Source organism: Prionailurus bengalensis, chromosome D1 (genome assembly GCF_016509475.1).
Source record: "Prionailurus bengalensis isolate Pbe53 chromosome D1, Fcat_Pben_1.1_paternal_pri, whole genome shotgun sequence".
Taxonomy (NCBI): Eukaryota; Metazoa; Chordata; class Mammalia; order Carnivora; family Felidae; genus Prionailurus; species Prionailurus bengalensis.
The window spans coordinates 82,531,940-82,550,214 of NC_057346.1; the positions used below are offsets into that span (position 1 = coordinate 82,531,940).

Below are 18,275 nucleotides of genomic sequence, written 5' to 3' on the forward strand. Positions count from 1 at the left end.
GATCTGCAAAATTTGACACATGAGAATGAGGTACGGCAGAAATAATAGCAACCAAGGGCAATTCACAAGGCAGTAGCTATAATCAATAAAGTATGACATGGTTGAAACTATTTTAGTGGAATGCTAATTTTTGTTAATTTTGTTAAAATTTTCAGTAAAAACAATGAAAATGGCAGAAAATTAGATCAATTTAACTGTGTAATATAGTCAATCAAGAAATAAAACGGGCTTAGTGGAGTTTACATTCTGTACTTCTTGAGTTACTTCTGTTTTTCAATATTGGCAGATCTGGTTAAGACTTTTATGAGAACCTCCCTAGAATCAGTAACAGCATTAAAAGGCCTCGGGCCACTTCAGGGCTTCATAGGAGGTAACAAGCTATTCCCAACATAATCTGACATCCCTGAAGCAGAGGAGGAAAAAAACATAAAAGTGTTAGTATGAAGGGGACCTGGATTTGAATCAGTGATTTTCTTCTTACTCATGAGATTCCCTTAAGCAAGCTCTTTGGCTTTCCTAACTTACTCCTTTGTAACAGGGAGGTAACCTATCTCCCAGTCATTAGTGTGTCATTAATTCTTAAAGTTTCTGGCATAGGACCTGACAGAGAAAACGGAAAATGATAAATTGTGTCATTTAAACTCCCAAACTTTTCCACTTTGACCTCTTGGTATAGGAATCTAAAATGTCATACGTTTCTGCCTCCTCAAAATGTTTGACTAAACAAATTATGTCCTTCCCTTGATGTCTTGAGAATCGTCATAATGACCATCTACTGCATTGTGCTGTAGCAACACTGGAGATAATGAACCAAAGAGATCCATGGCATTGGTGCTGGGGCTTGAACATAATTGAGTCCTGTGGTCTCCTTTCTTACAGTGCCTTGTCATTACTGTGACTGAGAAGCCATAATCAAGTTTGGTAGAATTATATATACATGTATAAATAAGCTCAAAAGAAGGCCTCCCCCCCCCTTAAGTTTTTGGTAACTTCTCTACTTACTACTCATTTTCATGGTACAGTTGAGATAAATTTTTATTTTTTGCTGACTTTGTAACCTTGTACAAGAGTAACTTTTGCTTAAAAATCCCTATCTGACTTTGTTACAAAAATAACACCATTACCAGTTAGCCTTGTAGCAATAATTAGGCAAGTTTTAAAAATTTATCCCCAGACATACTGAAATCTTTACAGATGAAACATGTCTTAGATTCACTTCAAAATAATCCAAGGGGTAGGGATGCCTGGATGGTTCGGTCCATTAGACGTCCAACTGTTGATTTCAGCTCAGGTCATGATCTTGCAGTTCATGAGTTTGAGCCCCACTTCAGGCTCTGAGCTGACAGTGTGGAACCTGCTTGGGATTCTCTCTGTCCCTGTCTCTCTCTGCCCCTCCCCTGCTTACGCTCTCCATCTCTCTCAAAATAAGTAAATAGACGACAAGAAATAATCCAAGGGGCAGATGGATTAGAGCGAGTTAGTGCATGGGACGCAGATGAAACAAGATTTACCATGTGCTGTTGATAATTGCCACAGTTGGGTAATGGGTACCTGGGGTGAAGGCTGAGGTGATGGGAAGGGTAATTATACTATTCTTTTTGTTATGGAAATTCCAGACACAAAGTTAAGTTTAAAACAAATGAACAAAACCAAAAGCTGATGTCTCACATTAAGAAGAATTGGGTACTGGTTTGGTTTCTTATCTTTTGTGTAGGATTTAGCTATTCACTTAAATTTCATCAAGTCCTCTATTTTCTCGTCTGTAAAATTAGGGCTCTATGATTGTGAATATTTATAGCTAAGCATTTGGGCAACTGACTACATTTGGTGTCATGAAGGATTACTAATCATTTGCTTTTATTATTTAGTTTTTTAAAGTGATCTCTACATCCAGGATGCCTGGGTAGCTCAGTCCATTAAGCGTCCAACTCTTGGTTTCAGCTCAGGTCATGATCTTACCATTTGTGAGTTCAGTTCAAGCCCCACATCAGGCTCTGTGCGGACAGCATGGAGCTTCCCTGAGATTCTCTCTCTCTACCCCTCCCCTACTCACACTGTGCCCCCCCCCCAAAATAAATAAACATTAAAAAAATTTTTAAAAAAAAGTAATCTCTACATCCAAGGTGGTGGGGCTTGAATTTACAACCCCGAGATGAAGAGTTGCACGCTCCACCAGCTAAGCTAGCTAGGATCCCCAATCATTTGCTTTTAAACAAAGACCTAATTAATGGTAGTCTCTTAAATTTCACAATTTGTTTTCCACGAGTTATCATTCAGACTCAAGATGCAATAGTGTTTCCCACTACATGTATAGCACAATCTACCACATAGTTGAGGTATCTGCTATTCTATGTTTTAAATGAAATGTGAAGTTTTCGGTAACTTGAATTTTGGAGAAAAAACACTTCTAGCTAGATTTTTTTCCAAGTTATGATTTAATATTTATCAGATGTGTAAATAAACAAACATGATAGCAACTTTAAAAACTTGTGAATAGTTGGCCTTACAAAATTACATCACACTGTAAATAAATCCCTCCCGCATTTTATACAAACTACATGATTTTGATATACAAAGATTCTGTTTTTATTACACTGACAATGTACAACCAAGACTATTTACAAGGCAAAAAAAAGTATATAAACCACAATTTAACATTCTGCTACTGGCAGCCACTACAGTTTAGGAGGTAGCTTTAATTAAACGAAATGAACAGAAGCCACATTTCCCAACTTGTGTTCTAAAAATAATTTACATAAGATAAAAATTCATTATATGCACATTATATACAGTTTAACTATTAAACTGCAAACTAGCTTAATGTTTTTTAGTATATCCTGAATAACTAATATGGCAGTGGGTTTGCTATTGATTTAGCATATGGTTCAAAAACATTTATAACTTTAAGACTCCACATAGTGACATGTCAAAAGTCCATAGATAAGAATCAAGTAAAATTTTTAATTGTTAAAGACACAGGCCTAAGCTTTATTCTTTTTCTTAAATGACAGATTTGTTTTATCTCACAAGGACACAGTATCTGAACTGTAGCATAGGCTCTTTCGTATTTAAATCACAGTAAGGGGAAAATGTATGGAAGCTACCATGTAACAGCACAGGTTCAGGAGAATCCAGCTCACTAAGAAATAATTATAAGTGCTTTGTGTCATAATTACTCCCAATTTCTTCCAACTTAATACAATAATTTACCACTGTTTATTTTCTGCGTAATTCAAACTATATGTAGATAACATACCAACAAAATTGGAAAATGTCGGTTCAGCCAATGATACTAAGAAATGTTTTTTAACGAGAACATTCCACAGAGCCATCAAGTCCCTCAGATACTATTAAAATCCCATATCAGTTAGTAGTTTAGCCAAATCTACCAAACCCACACAACAATGAGTCCTTTACTTTTTCCTAGTGTGGTCACAAGACACTGAGGGCAAAATTACTGGGTTTGCACCACAGCGAAGCGTGAGCACTGAAAACACACGTTCAGCTATTCTTTTAAAATCTAACAGTTGTTAATATTGTTTTAAAAACATCTTCAGGTTTTAGGTTTATAAATCACTTAAACAGAATTTATGATTCTGTTGTGTGAAAGATGGGACCAGAAAATGCAATCAGGCGATGCCTACTCTTCTGTTCTCACAGTTTTACCTGGGAGACAATCCCTTTTTTGGCCCTGCAGTTAAGTTGTCCTGAGATTAATGATGAACCATTAGGTAAAATTAGCAAGACTTTTTCTTAGCTACATAAAATCACATTTTAAAATATTCTTAAAAAAATATTAACAGCTGTTGTTCACCTTGTGCTTAGTTCAGAAATTGGTATAAATCTGCTTCTCGTGGATCAGGAAAACCTAACATGATATTGCTATGATATACATAAAATTTTTCAAGTTATAAACTTGTCCCAAATAGACCACACATTGCTTGCACGTTGCATTTTCCATCGACTGACAGGTTAGGCACTTGTTCCTTGAGAACGTCTGGTTTTAGAAATCAACTGCCCCCTTTCTCCTCCTTCTAAGTGACACACCAGGCAGTGATCCCAGAAGTGCTTCCCAGATGAAAGGTCAGACCAGGGTTCTTCTCTAAATGCTGTGATTTTGGTTGATGGGGGAAACAGTTACAAACACACCAGTTCAGTCTTTGACTCTCGGTAGATTGTAAGCATAGCGCACCAAAGGGAATCCTCGACTCTGATAGAAGCAGGCTCGTCCGCAGGCCTGCACCTGGTCTGAACTGTCCGAGACGAAGGAATCCTCTTCGTCTGCATAATCAGAGTGGGCGGATTGCGTGCCACAGTCGGACCAATAGCTGTCCGGTCTTTGGCAAGAACCCACTGCCAATGCAGGACAGCTGTGTGATTTTATTAAGTGTTTGCAGGACACTGGCTTTGTCAAAAGAAAGGACTCACAGCAGTCGCACACGGCCAGGTTACCCTGCAAATGCGAGTACACGCCACAGTCATAGTAGAAATCCTGTTCCACGCAGCCAGCCTGGCTACCGATGGACACTGACACCGATCCGCTCTTCTTGGTAATGTGTCGCTTCAGTGACTTCCAGTCGTCTTTAAACTTTGGGTTGAAGAACACATAGAGGACTGGATTCAGGCAAGCGGGCAACGGGAAGAAGATCAGAGTGACAGACTTCATAATTTCAGGGCTGATGGAGACGGCAGTGATCAACGGCGCAAAGGAGAAAAACGCAACGGGGCAAAAAAAGATGCAGTTGGTGAAGATGAGCCAGGCAACGTGCTTAATCATGCTAGAATGTGCGTTCTCTGAAAGGTCCTCCTTTTCCAAGTTGCAGTACAGTTTTGTGTAGACGATGGCCATTAATAAAAACGCTAGGGAGTTTAACAACACTAAGGTTACAGTGAATCCTAGAGATGGCGTTTCTCCCGTGGGGAATGGCAAGCAGAGGGGTGAGGCAGAATACTCCCCACTGTGGAAAAGTGGAAAACAGCCTGCCACTGCAGCTCCCAGAAAAGCAAGAAGGGCAGCAGCCTGGAAGTGCTTCAGACGACGGCTTTTCCCGTTTTTCATGACATCTTTTGCAGATAAGCTTCTTTCAACAGCTGCCAGCATTAATAGAAATATGGCACTTTCGGAGGAGAAAATTGCAAGAAACCCGGCTATCCTGCACCCATTGCCAATCTCCCACCAAATGCCAAATTCAGCAAATCTGCCCCAGGACACGGCGTCCAGAAAAGTTAAGATGCCGGTGTAAGCTCCCATGAATAAGTTGGATACAGAAATGAGGCCTATGAACAGTTTGGAGGAAGGCAGTGATGTACAAGATGCAAATGTGGTTAAAATGACCAGCAGGTTGAAAGACACTGCAACCAGGAAAATGAACCACACGGTAAGACGGATCATCCAACTTCCCAGTAAGTACTCGCAGGGCTTAAAGGCACCTAAAACAAGAGAGAGAAATAAAAGACAATTTAGAAAACACCATATTCCCGTATGCTCTGGACTGCAAGAAAAATAAGGATGGTTAATCTAGCATAATTAAATCTGCTGCTACAACTGAATTGAACCAAACTGAAAAGATGACTCTTTCTTAGATATTTTAGTCACTGGACTAGGCTATTTTAAAAATAACTGATTTGGGGGTGCCTGGGTGGCTCAGTCAGCTAAGCGTCAGACTCTTGGTTTTGGCTCAGGTCATGATCTCACGGTTCGTGGGGTTGAGCCCTGCATTGGGCTCTGTGCTGGCAATGTGGACACAGCTTGGAATTCTCTCTCTCCTTCTCTCTCTCAAAATAAATAAATAAAGCTAAAAAATAATAATAAAATTACTACCATTGAGGCATATTTTAAAATTTTTAAATAAAAATAACTGACTTTAATTTCTTTTATTAAATATTTGATAAAATCATACCAAATGCATATATATGCATATATATATATATATATATATATATATATATATATAGGACAGTGCCTCATATATGATAAGTACTTGATACACTGAAGGCTTGGAATTAGATAAACTAGGGCTTTAATATGGGGTTCATAACTTGCTACTCCTCCTTAAGAAAGCAACTTAAACCTCTATAAATTTCATTTTCTCACTTGTGGACAATAATGCCTATTTTATAGCATTGTGTAGCTTAAATAAAATTACATCCATGAGATATGCAAGAAAGTTACTAGGTACAGAGGTGGACTTCTATAAATACTAGGTCCTTTTCTTTTCTTTCTTTTTTTTTTTTTTTAATATTTATTTATTTCAGAGAGAGAGAGAAACAGCACAAGCGGGAGAGGGGCAGAGAGAGAAGGAGACACAGAATCTGAAGCAGGCTCCAGGCTCTGAGCTGTCAGCACAGAGCCCAATGCGGGGCTAGAACTCACGAACCGTGAGATCACGACCTGAGCTTAAGTCAGCCGCTTAAGCAACTGAGTCACCCAGGTGCCCCTAGGTCCTTTTCTTCCTCCTTCCCAGTCCCAATACAGCTTTTAGAAATTATGTATGTGTATGTATGTACATGTATATATGTGGCTTTCAAGGGCAATCTGATGAAGCAGATTAAAATAGGTATAATTATGCCCACTTTCCATCCAGAGAAATTGAGACGTCAAAGTGTTCAATAGACTTGACAAAAGTTATTCAATAAGACAATAAATAGAGTGAGGGCAAAACCACACTGATGTTAGCTATTCATACAAAGCCACATCCAATAAAACCCTGTGAAATTTAAACTAGAATTGCAAGAACTAATTTAGTAACTAAATTGTATGTACTTTGACTGGCTAGTTATGTCACAAATGACAACTATTTTATTTTAAAATTAGTAAAGGAAAACTAAATTTTGTTTACAAAGCTCAAGAAAACTATGTATTACAATTGCCTAAAACACATGTTCTGATGTATCTTTCTGAACTGTCATGAACTTTGATACATCCCACATTTTAAATTGCTGAGACATTCACAGACCTTACAAGCCAGCTCAGCAACATTTATATCTATCTGACTTCCAAATATCACAAGAAACTTAAAAAAATTTTTATCCTCCCCCCCCCCACCCCCTTAGGAAATGTTAGGAGGAAGCTTCCACCTTTATCTCTGTATCTGAACTCATCTTCCTTCAAGGAAGAAGGAGTAGCTCATCTGACCTGAGAGAACAGGACTTCCTTTTGGAAGTAAGTGTCTGGTAGGTGGAGATACTCTCCCCTGGGAAGCAGGCTCCACCCAGTCACTGTCTGAAAACTGGCTGCCTCCTCCAGTTCTAACAGATGGATCCCACTCTCTGCTACTCCCTGCTTCTGCGTGAGCACATGGGGGTCTGTGTGTTACTACAGCTGAGTGGGGAGTCAAGCCCGCAGCGTAACTCTACCGCAGTGGGGGGAGTGGGGAGGAATCTTAGACCAACTTTCTTCCTGACTAAGGTTTAAATTCAGTGTAGAGGAAATTTAATCCCTGCCTGTTCAGGTCTAGTCTCCTCTTTAACAAAGCTGTTCCCTTCTCATTGGGTTGTCAGTTCCTTATGCACATTCTCTAATACAAGAACCCCAATCAGGCCAGTGAGCATCCACCCTCTTAACTTCCAACAATTAATTCAGAACCTAGATAATATACACTGCCTATGCTGAAATGATTCTTGCCAATTCCATTTGCTCATCTGGTCACTTTAAGCTCATTCTCAACACAGGCACTGTGCTAAGTATTAAAAGAATACATACACAGCCCCTTAAAAAGCTCACAATTCAGCAGTCATCATTAGAAAGTCCATAATACTTTTGATTCTGAGTTATAAACTCAATATTCAGATCATCCCATGTTATTATATTTAAAAAAAATTCTACTTCATAGCACACCAGTTAGCCAATTATTTATTTTTTTTCTTTTACAGTAAAATTCCAAATCTATCTTCCCTGATAGATGAGGCAGAGTCCAACATTATGGTCACAACCAAATATGTGGTCTCATTTTAGTAACTTTCCCAAGCCCACTGAAGTTCAATGAAATAAAGTAGAAAGAAAAGGAAAATCAAAGTTGCATTAAAAAAAAAAAAAGGTTACACTAAAAATCCTTGCAGATCAGTAAGTCCTAGAACTGGTCGCTAGAGTTAAAGAAGCATTCAGAAAGTGCTTCTCGATTTTGCATGTGCATAACCCTCCAGGGAACTAGGTAACACGAAGACTCTGAGTCAATAAGTCTGGGACAGAGATTCTGCAAGGGACGCCTAAGCTCCTGGTATGCAGACCACCGCTTGAGGCAGAAGGCCTTGTGAGATCATCTAGCACCACTCCTGTTACAAAAAATCACAGCCCGCCCCCAAGTTTTAGTTCTATGTGCCTAATGTTTATTTAGAGCAAGACACTACAGCAAAATGTGTTGGGCATACCTGTGGAGGGCGTACAGTGGATAATTATTTGACTGTGTTCTTCATTCTCTGCACTGCTTGTGACACCCGCTGCACCCGTGGGACCTGAATAGATAACGTAAACTGCTTAATTCCAGTTTTATGCAGTTCAAAAGAACCATACTTTCCTGCAATCTTCTCTCTTGTACATGAGTTGAGTTCAGCTTCCATGAGGCTTAATAACATACTAAAGATGCAAGTAACACAGTCTATGCCGTTTTCTCACATATTTCCTATTTATTCTTCAAAAATGATTACAATAACAGAGACTTGAATTAATGCCATAAAGCACATTCTACTTTAAAAAGTACATGCACTCGCCTTTATCCTTTGCCACACTGTGGTCCTGGAGGCTGGTATCTTCTGTGTTTGAATGTGCATAAGAGTCACAGCCCCAAAATGCACAGCACTGATAAGCATATGGTACTGATAAAGACCTGGAGAAAATTGCAAAATCTACATTGAAGAACAACTTCACAGACATGCTTTTGTTTTGTAAAAAGTATTTCAATGTTTAAGTGCCCTAGGAGTCAGACCTGACTGTCACATGCTTTAAAAACTGGTCATTAGCCTCTCTGGGCCTCAGTTTCCTCATCTGCGAAAAGAACTCAGGTAGGTGACACCATGAATTTCTCTTTTCATATAAGATGTGCTTTTAAAAGCTGAATTTAAAATAAACCATATTTACAATTTAGGAGTAATACCGCAATTTAAAGTGAAATCTTATCAGACTCCCTTTATACGTGAATTTACCATGCTTAATTTATCATAGGATACTGGTAGTTTCATTTCATATTAATGTCCCAGATCATTTGTGACTTTACACCATTAAATGAATTTACTTTGTTCACATAAGTGTAATAAAAATATTTATTTTCTTCTCCCACAGTAATATCCCCAAGCCTTGTCTCTACTATATCAAATATCTCTATGAAGTATTACACTCTGTATCAATTTTCTGTACGTTCACACTTATGTGGTTCTCCCCACATTGTTCATGACAAATCTACTGTATAAAAAACCAGTCTGATGAATGGCTACATTATCTCCTGACAGCCTCAAGGGCTGGAAATTCATGTTCTCAAAAACTAAGGTATAATGCTCATGTTTTTTTTTTTTTTTTTTTTTTTTTTTTTTTTTTTTTTTTTTTTTTTTTTTTTACCAAATTTGTGAGGACTGAGGTAGAAAATACTCTTAACTTATGGCCTCCCAGAAAATCTGGGAACCACAGCCCAAAACTAGCCTACTCTATATTTTAGGGGTGCACCATAACCCCAACAAAAAAGAAAAATAAGCAAAAACGCACCTGAGATTAACAAAATCTTTTGCTGCTAGGGCTTCTTGTAGCTTGAAGTTGCCAACAAGTTTCAGCTGATTTAGCCCATGCAGGCCTTCCGTAGGAAATGAAGTTAATTCGTTGAAACTTACATCTCTAAAATGTGAATGAGACTTTAAATTAACTCGGAAGATGCAAATTACACAAAAACCTCTGTACATGTGTAAACATCATAAATACTAAAGCTCTAAGAGGAAGTTCAGGCGTGCCGAAACAATAGTTCTGGCATTCATCTTGCCTTCCTAGAAGGTGTCACTATATCACTGCGGCTTTAGCATTTATACAAGGGAGCAACTAAACAGAAAAAAATATTTTGATAGGACAATGCCAAAACACAAGTTTCTGTAGACTATTACTTTCAGGACATTACTGCATAAAATCATCAACTTACAGGTTAGTTATTGACCCAAGCTTGGCAAAAGCTCTGCTGTGAATTTCATGGATCAGGTTTCTACTCAGATCTCTGCAATTATAAGAATAACATGTTAATCTTTTCAAATAAATTCAAACTGCAGTTACTCTGACTATACTTTGGTATTTGAGGTAGTCACAGTACCCCTGATAAGATAATAAATCTTATTAATCTCGCCCAACAACTCCATGTTTATGTTGAATTCTTCTCCTTCACAAAAATCTATTTCTTGGAATGGGTTCCACGGAGCAATAATTCTAGTTGGCACCTGTTTCAAAACAGTTGTGAATTTTCTCCACCTTATCCTTCTGGTACCAGTTCAAAAATATAAATGATATGATATAACCTTTGGTACTATTAAGTAGGTGAGGAAAAACTCAGCTCCTGACAAAGCTGAAAATAAAAACAGGTTTCATACTATTTGCTTTCTCAAAGGTCAGTGATAAGGCCCTGAGGGAAGACAAATAATCAATATGTCAACAAGAGCATTCCAGAAGGGCTTCAGATATCATTCTTTCCCAAGCAGGAAATAAAAATCATATCAACACCAGAGCTGTACTGTATTCAGAAACACACCCTGAGAAATTCTGATATTGCAGAATTAATAAAACAAATAATCTGCAACCACACTTAAACTGAGCATTAAGGGAAATTTAAAGACATCTCCCGGATAACAGGACAATTCGGCAAACTTGATTTCGAATCAAAAAAAAGGCCAGCTTTTCACTGTTGTCACTTATCGGTGCTCTACAAGTGACTGCAGCTAGGAGCCAGATCCCTTCCTCGCTACTGCCCAGACCCACACACAGTAAGACTGTCAGCCACAAGAAAAGATCCCAATCTCTAATAAAATACTTTGTAGTAGAAATTATTTTCTATTTCTTACTGGGATCTATTGGAAGACAGGAATCAATATATGTAATTTCACTTCGCCTTCAATTTTTCAAATTTGTTCTGTATTTTAAAAATATTCACTATTTTAGCATATTGTGTTTTCTGCACTAATGTTCTATAAATACAGGGACAAGGCCTGTCTTAGCCACCTCTATATCACCAACTGCTTAATGGAAAACTTGGCACAAATATACACTCAACTACAAATATACTTTTCAAATGAGTGCGTCTGTTGCACATTAGCTATATTTGTTATGATATATACCCCAGTGTGAGGGTCTGCAAATTTTTCCTGTAGAGGGCCAAGTAGTAAATATTTTCACCTCTAGGTCATATATTCTCTACTCCAACTCTTCAACTCTGCCATCGTATGGTTAAAGCAGTGTTAGACAACATTTAAAAGAGCGTGGCTGTGTTCCAATAAAACTTAATTTACAAAAACAGAAGGCAGGCTGGACCCGGCCCACAGGCTATAGTTTGCCTACCCGCTGCTCTAATGGATTGGCAAACCTCATCACTGTGACTAGGAAACCAACAAGCTCCATCTCTCAGGTTGTATACATTACACCATTTCACTTACCAACATACAACAGCATAAATCAGCTAAGGCAAAAAATACTGAAAGTTAGATCATTTATAAAGTACCACGTGGTAAAATTTGAACAACATTTACACATAACAAATCACATCTTTAAGTATATCTATAATGGGAATTATAATGATAGATTAATTTATAACTTGACAAAAATTTTAGTTGTTTCTAATAATCAAAGAGAAACTTACAGAATCCTCAGAGATATCAGGCCTTGAAATGTACCTTCTTTTATTTGGTGGATCTGATTACGTTGCAAAGAACTAAGGAAAAAAAATGAAGGAAAAAAGAGAAAAATTATTTTCAATTTTGAAAGATAACATTTCTTAAACTTTGTCTAAGTTTAAATACTCATTCATAAATAACCTTGATTTTGTTGAAAGTAAGAGAACTGCCATTTCCTCATCAATAACATGAAAGGGTTAGACTAATTGGTATTCCATCCCAATTTATGCTGGGAGTTAATGTACACTAGCTAAATTCCTTACCAACCCCATTCAGGAGAGCAGGAAGACAACATGGTAAAAAAGGACCCAAGACAGTACAACCATACCAAGTACCATGGAGAGAAGGCTACAGGAAAGGTAAAGAAAGGGATCAGTGACGGGAGAATTAGTGCCTTCCTCTCCCCATCTCCCAACCAACTTCCATCAAAACTTATAGGTACACAGTGGGTATCTGGGTTTGATTTCCCTCAACAACCAGGAACAGTTTTTGTTTGTTTGTTTGTTTGTTTTTGTGTGTGTAGACAGCCCTCCTGCTGTACTGTCTCATAGAATGCCTGGTAAGTACCTAATAAATGCTGGTTGTATGGCCACAACTAGTACAATATGACATTTATTCACAGGGATTCCTGATTATATGCATTTATTTCTTTAATATTTCTAATTTCCTGATGGTAAAGCCATTATTTAAAATAGGAAATGTTCAATGAATCAACCATAAACCACAGCAAAAAGAGTAAGTTCAAGACCAACTTACATTTCTTCCAGAGCATGGCAACCATTAAAGCTTGGAAGGTCTTTTATATTGTTGTAAGACAAGTCCCTTAAAACAATGAAAATTAACAAATTAATTCTGTATTATCAGAATACTAAATTAAAAGAGCTGTACTCAGTATTGAAAACAGCACTAAGATCTGTAATAAAGACAGATGCCTGAAGAAAATCATCTATTTTTTTTTCTAAGACTTGTAAGTTTCTAGAGTGATATAACATGCTTAAGATTGCAAACTTGAAGTATATAATGTTGAGTACAGACAATATAAAATATATTAAAAACACTTAAAATGTTTAAAAATTTTAAAATAAAACTATCAAAAACATTAAGCATATAAAATATACAGATATGGAAAATATATCAAAATTATGTCTAAGTGGTAGATTTATGTGGTTTTTAATTTATATTTTTATAATTTTGTTTATACCATAAATAATTTCTATGTTAATTATAAAGCTTTAAGGAGTGGTATGCATAACTCACATTTTCAAAAAAATGTATATTAAACCAAATATAGGGACTCGTTAACTCTCACTTAATCCCACTGCAGTGTTTCCTCCATAGTGATCACTGTGCTTGATATTCTGTGACATGATTTAATGATTTGTTTAATCAATCAGTCACTTATTTTGTTACTATCTCTCTCCCCTGAATACTTATTAACAACTTAGTAACTTAATTGTTTGCTCTTATGACATTTTTACTTCCTTACTTTCCAGGGTAGTTGAAATTTTTTGGAAAGCTCCATGCTTAATTGGTTCCTGATCCAAGAAAGATTTGGGCTCTGCTTAAGTTCTGGATAAAACAGAAAGAGGTGGAGAGCTGACAGTCCCAGGGCATCTAGAATTAAGGGCAAGAAAGCCCAGATAAAAATACAAGGAAGAGACTAGTCTGGTTTACTTTGTTTAAAGTCACAAGATGTATGACATATACATAACCCTAAAAACCAAATTGAAATAAACATTACCTACCCTTGGGCCACTAAAACACCTGCTCATTTCCATAAAGGGAACAAATAAGACATAATTCTACCTTAAAATCAGCTAATGAAAATAGTGGACCCAAAATAAAACTCAATATACGTGAAGTACATAAAAGAAAAAGTATATGAAGGGAAGAGGGACCCAACTTACAAAGTCCTAAGCATCTTTTGTTCTTGGCACAAATTACTGGATATGCTGCTTATCTTCGTGCCTGTCAAGGTCCTGTGGAAAACATTGTTCATCTAAGAAATGGAATCGTTCAAGTTCAGATGGTAAACAAAATGCTATTCTCGCGTAGAAAAAGAAACATTTTTTTCACATATTTGCATATGAACTAGAGTCTCTGTATCCCACTGCCTACTTACTCCTTAAAGTCAGGCATGTGGGAAGATGGATTAGGCCTCAGATGGATTAAGCCTCTGTTACGGATCTCATTTTCATAGTCAGGCAGAAAAGCTTGTGACAGGAGATGTTTATATTGTCCAGACGTCAAGCCTGATTTCTCACGTGGACCAACAGAAAAACACTTATCCATAGTTCCCGCCTGACTACAATCACCTGCAACACCACCTCACCCCCAAAACATGAGAAGCTACCTTGGCATCCTGCCCCCAAACCTGGTTTCTGTGTTTTCGGGCAACCTGACTCACTGTTATGAATAAAATGTTCTCTTCCTCCCTCCCTTCCCATGTTCCCATCTGCAGTCAGTCCCAATTCCTGTGCTTCCTTCCTTTTTCGTGTCTCCAGCATTTGACCCTCTCTTCATTTTTATTAGCACTACCGAATCACATGTGAAATGAAGCAGATGGAGGTGGAGAAATCTCAGTCCACATGGAGGAATGCCAGCGGTGTTAAATGCACTCATTTAGCAAGGGGATTATACCCATGGCCTCCTTGCGGTTCTTCCCAATTCTAGTCTCTCTTACCCTCCTCATATCACCTGATACAACATACTCGATATATCCAAACTACCTTAACAAGTCAAGTTTAACCCCGAGCCCAGTGCTTCCCAACCTCTTTTTTCTTTTATTTTGGCACACTGGAAAATCGTAACATTTACGTGAGGCTCCTTGTGGCTGGAGGCCTTTAGCAGCCTCAGGCTCCTCTTGGCTGTCTGGAGAGCTGAGGTCAGAAAGGGCTTAGATGTGTATGTACCCCATTCACAGACCACTTACTGGGAAGCTGTGCCATGACCAAATGTTCAATGTTCAAGGGTTGCCATTTTAAAACTGTGACCCAAACGATTTTCCAAATTTCTCCATATCACACCGCATTCCATTATAGACATGCAATTCTAGCTACATATGCACGTCTGTTACATCATCCCTGAGAAAATTTTCAGTATTCCCCATTTTGCTAAATCCTGCCTTTCTAATTAAAAGACCCAGCTCTGAAAACCTGACAGTATTCGATTTTGAAACTATACCTTCTCCCTAACGCTTTCCCTGATAGTCTATATCAACTGCTCCACTTCTGAATTCCTAAAGCACTGCTTGGAATTTGGCGTTTAGTTACTGCCTCATATTTTCAGTGAGCTTTTTGGATCTAATCTCCATACATGAGGCTCTATTCTACCTGAGGTGACTGAGCCCAAACCCAATATATCCATATCCATGCATGATATGCCCAAAGAGATACTGTAGGAATCAACACCATCATCATCCCCAACCCCAAAAACCACTGGCACCCTGAGAGCAGGCCAGCATGTCATTTCTACCCTATCCTTCTTCAAACAGCCGCACTTACAGACTTTCCAGGTGGACAGTTCCAGTCAGATTGGGGAACTGCTGTACCATGCTTGCGCCTCGAATGACTCTAGGAAATTGGGAGAGAAAAAGTAATTTAAAATGAGAAATTTTCATACACGATATTTTCATTTTATTTTTTTTTGAACAGTTTAAAATTACAGCACTATTGGGGAGCCTGGGTGGCTCAGTCAGTTAAGAGTCAGACTTTGGCTCAGGTCATGATCTCACGGTTTGTGAGTTCAAGCCCCGTGTTGGGCTCTGTGCTGACAGCTCAGAGCCTGGAGCCTGCTTCAGATTCTGTCTCCCTCTGTCTCTGACCCTCTCCTGCTCATGCTCTGTCTCTCTCTCTCTCTCTCTCAATAATAAATAAACGTTAAAATAAATTAATTAATTAATTAAATAAAATAAAATAACAGCACTATTACACCTAAAAATAAAATCAGTTTCAATTCTTGAATGTAGCTGAGAGTGTGATAATTTGGCCAAGAGTTCACATAAATAAGAACCATCATCAATTTTCAGAACTGCCCTTTGGACTTTCACCCAAAGGAGTGGGGTGAAGGGGGGGAGAGTTTTGTCTTCTGGAGCTACAATAATACATTCTAGTTTTCCATTAAAGCAATTGCATAAAGATTCAGGCTTGTTTTAGAATTTGTGTAATACTTACAAGGAATGCAGTTCAGATAAATTGTGAAATGCGGAGTTTCCCACAAAAGACAGAGGATTATCATACAAATGTCTGTAAAAATACCACAAAAAAGTAAAGTTTTCATATATTCACAAGCCCTCCAACACTAAACCTATGTTCACAAAGTCCATAGATCTAAAATCCTGAATTTTCACTCATTCTTCATCAAAATGTCTGGCATCATACAGACATGCTTTACATGATTAAATATTAAAAGAAGCCTTCAGAACTACTTACATGGTTCTTAAGAGTGGGTTACCATCAAATGCTCCATCAGGGATAACAGAAATAGAATTACTATGAAATAACCTAAAAAGGTAGGAGAAAAATATTTTTGAAATACATGTCCCCTTGTGAAATAAGTTAAAACTCGAGTATCTAGTCCTGTTCAGTGTTATGTGAAACACAGCTGAGAACAACTACATGAAAATTTCAAAAATGTGAGGAAACCAAATTTTTTATTCTATCTCATCCTTTCCGGGACCATACCGAATTATTTATTTATTTAAAAAAAATTTTTTTTTTTTAATGTTTATTTATTTTTGAGACAGGGAGAGACAGCATGAATGGGGGAGGGTCAGAGAGAGAGGGAGACACAGAATCTGAAGCAGGCTCCAGGCTCCGAGCCATCAGCCCAGAGCCCGACGCGGGGCTCGAACCCACGGACTGCGAGATCGTGACCCGAGTTGAAGTCGGACGCTTAACCGACTGAGCCACCCAGGCACCCCCCGAATTCTTTTTAAAGCTGCTATCTCTCAGGTCTCTGTGATGCTATGTACACTCCTGTCTCTGCCCTTGACAAATCCAACATCTAAAATGCCCCCTCATCTTTTCATTTATTTTATTATCTCCATCCTTTTAACCCCAAATTCCTCCTCTTTAGCACTGTCTTTTCTAATGACCCTGATTCTCAATGAGGTCTTTTTCTGGAATGATTTACTTACCCTCTGCATTTAGCACTTATTTCTACCTGACAACTGCTATCTGCAAGTCTCACATGGTTAGCTTCCCCAGTGCCATGGAGACTGCAAGCTCTTAACTGGCAGGGACTGTATGTTATGGTTTCTGGAAGACACCTTAGTACAGACAAAACAAGCTCGGTACAGAAATCTAGGCTCCACACTGTCTGCGCTGACACCATCTGGTCTGTATGATCATATATGTGTTTGTGTGTGTCTGGGTATTATGGTATGTGCAGTGGAGCAAAGAGGCTTTAAAATCGCACTCTTGGAACATGAAGTGATGAGTTCTAAGGACCCTATGGCACGCATAGAGAGAGCAAAGCAATACTCACAGTTCTTTTAGGCTAGGAAGGGCTTTAACAGCCTGAGGAAATTCCCCCAAGTTATTGTAATTCAAGTCCCTAGAAAAAATGGGGGAAATATATAAGAACACTGAAGAACGGTCACAATTTATAAGGCATTTTGGTACAAATGTATTCTTAACAAAAATCACATCCTCTGGATGGTAATCTTTCCCCACTGACCATAGTGCCATTTAAAACTCGTAGCTCAACTGAATTTATATCCTTTCTTAGAATAGTGAATAGAAAAAAGAATCATAATTCTTCTATGATGGTTTTAAGTTAATTTTAAAAGATCAAGAAATTCTTAATCACCTATTATTGGTGCACTAAATAAACAAATCATTTGAATGGCATTCTTCAGGAAGTTCACCATAAAACAGAATTTATGGAATATCCGTTTATAAATGACAACAACCTGAAAGCACGGTTTCCATTTGGGGTTTAGAGTGGCTTCCTGAAACTCTGGCATGAGGGCAGCTGACCTCGGCCCTACTATCAGGCAGATGACCTGAGATAAGTACAAACAAGGTCAAGGACCAGGATGGGTTCACACCACTAGCATCCTGAAGCAGGTTATAAATTGTTGAAAATGTTACATTAATTAGGAGCAAGAAAAGCCACAGTGACATGTAAGAAAAAGTCTTAATTTGAGTGTTTAAGTTTTAATTTATTTTATAACCTAAAGAGCATGATGGGATAGGATTAGTATGGTTTAGAATGAGAGTAACACAAAATCAAAAGTCCAGCTCTTTAGGGACCTATTTTGTTTTCTTTTTCTACGCAGAAAGAAAAGTGGCAAGTAAGAATTTAGCTGGGAAGAAGAAGTTTCATTTTAATGTAATTGGAAGAGTATATGTGGTCTAGGATCAGTTCCTTCCAGTCCTCTGCTACACTGGTATTTACATACTTAGTAAAGGAGAACTGAGCTTGGA

General features: G+C 38.0%; 1 protein-coding gene across 1 annotated transcript in view; it reads right to left on the reverse strand.

Annotated features, from left to right (window-relative positions):
• Positions 1–2,412: 2,412 nt before the first annotated feature.
• LGR4 (leucine rich repeat containing G protein-coupled receptor 4) overlaps positions 2,413–18,275 on the reverse strand; it is a 102,823-nt gene continuing 86,960 nt past the window's right edge. The window contains exons 7-18 of the mRNA XM_043580842.1: positions 17,332–17,400; positions 16,275–16,346; positions 16,017–16,088; positions 15,348–15,416; positions 13,752–13,823; positions 12,601–12,666; positions 11,811–11,882; positions 10,113–10,184; positions 9,692–9,817; positions 8,707–8,822; positions 8,368–8,451; positions 2,413–5,430 (exon numbers count right to left, since the gene is read on the reverse strand). Of these exons, the coding sequence (XP_043436777.1) occupies positions 4,154–5,430; positions 8,368–8,451; positions 8,707–8,822; positions 9,692–9,817; positions 10,113–10,184; positions 11,811–11,882; positions 12,601–12,666; positions 13,752–13,823; positions 15,348–15,416; positions 16,017–16,088; positions 16,275–16,346; positions 17,332–17,400 (2,167 nt within the window). The 3' untranslated portion in view covers positions 2,413–4,153. The remainder of the gene's footprint in view (positions 5,431–8,367; positions 8,452–8,706; positions 8,823–9,691; positions 9,818–10,112; positions 10,185–11,810; positions 11,883–12,600; positions 12,667–13,751; positions 13,824–15,347; positions 15,417–16,016; positions 16,089–16,274; positions 16,347–17,331; positions 17,401–18,275) is intronic.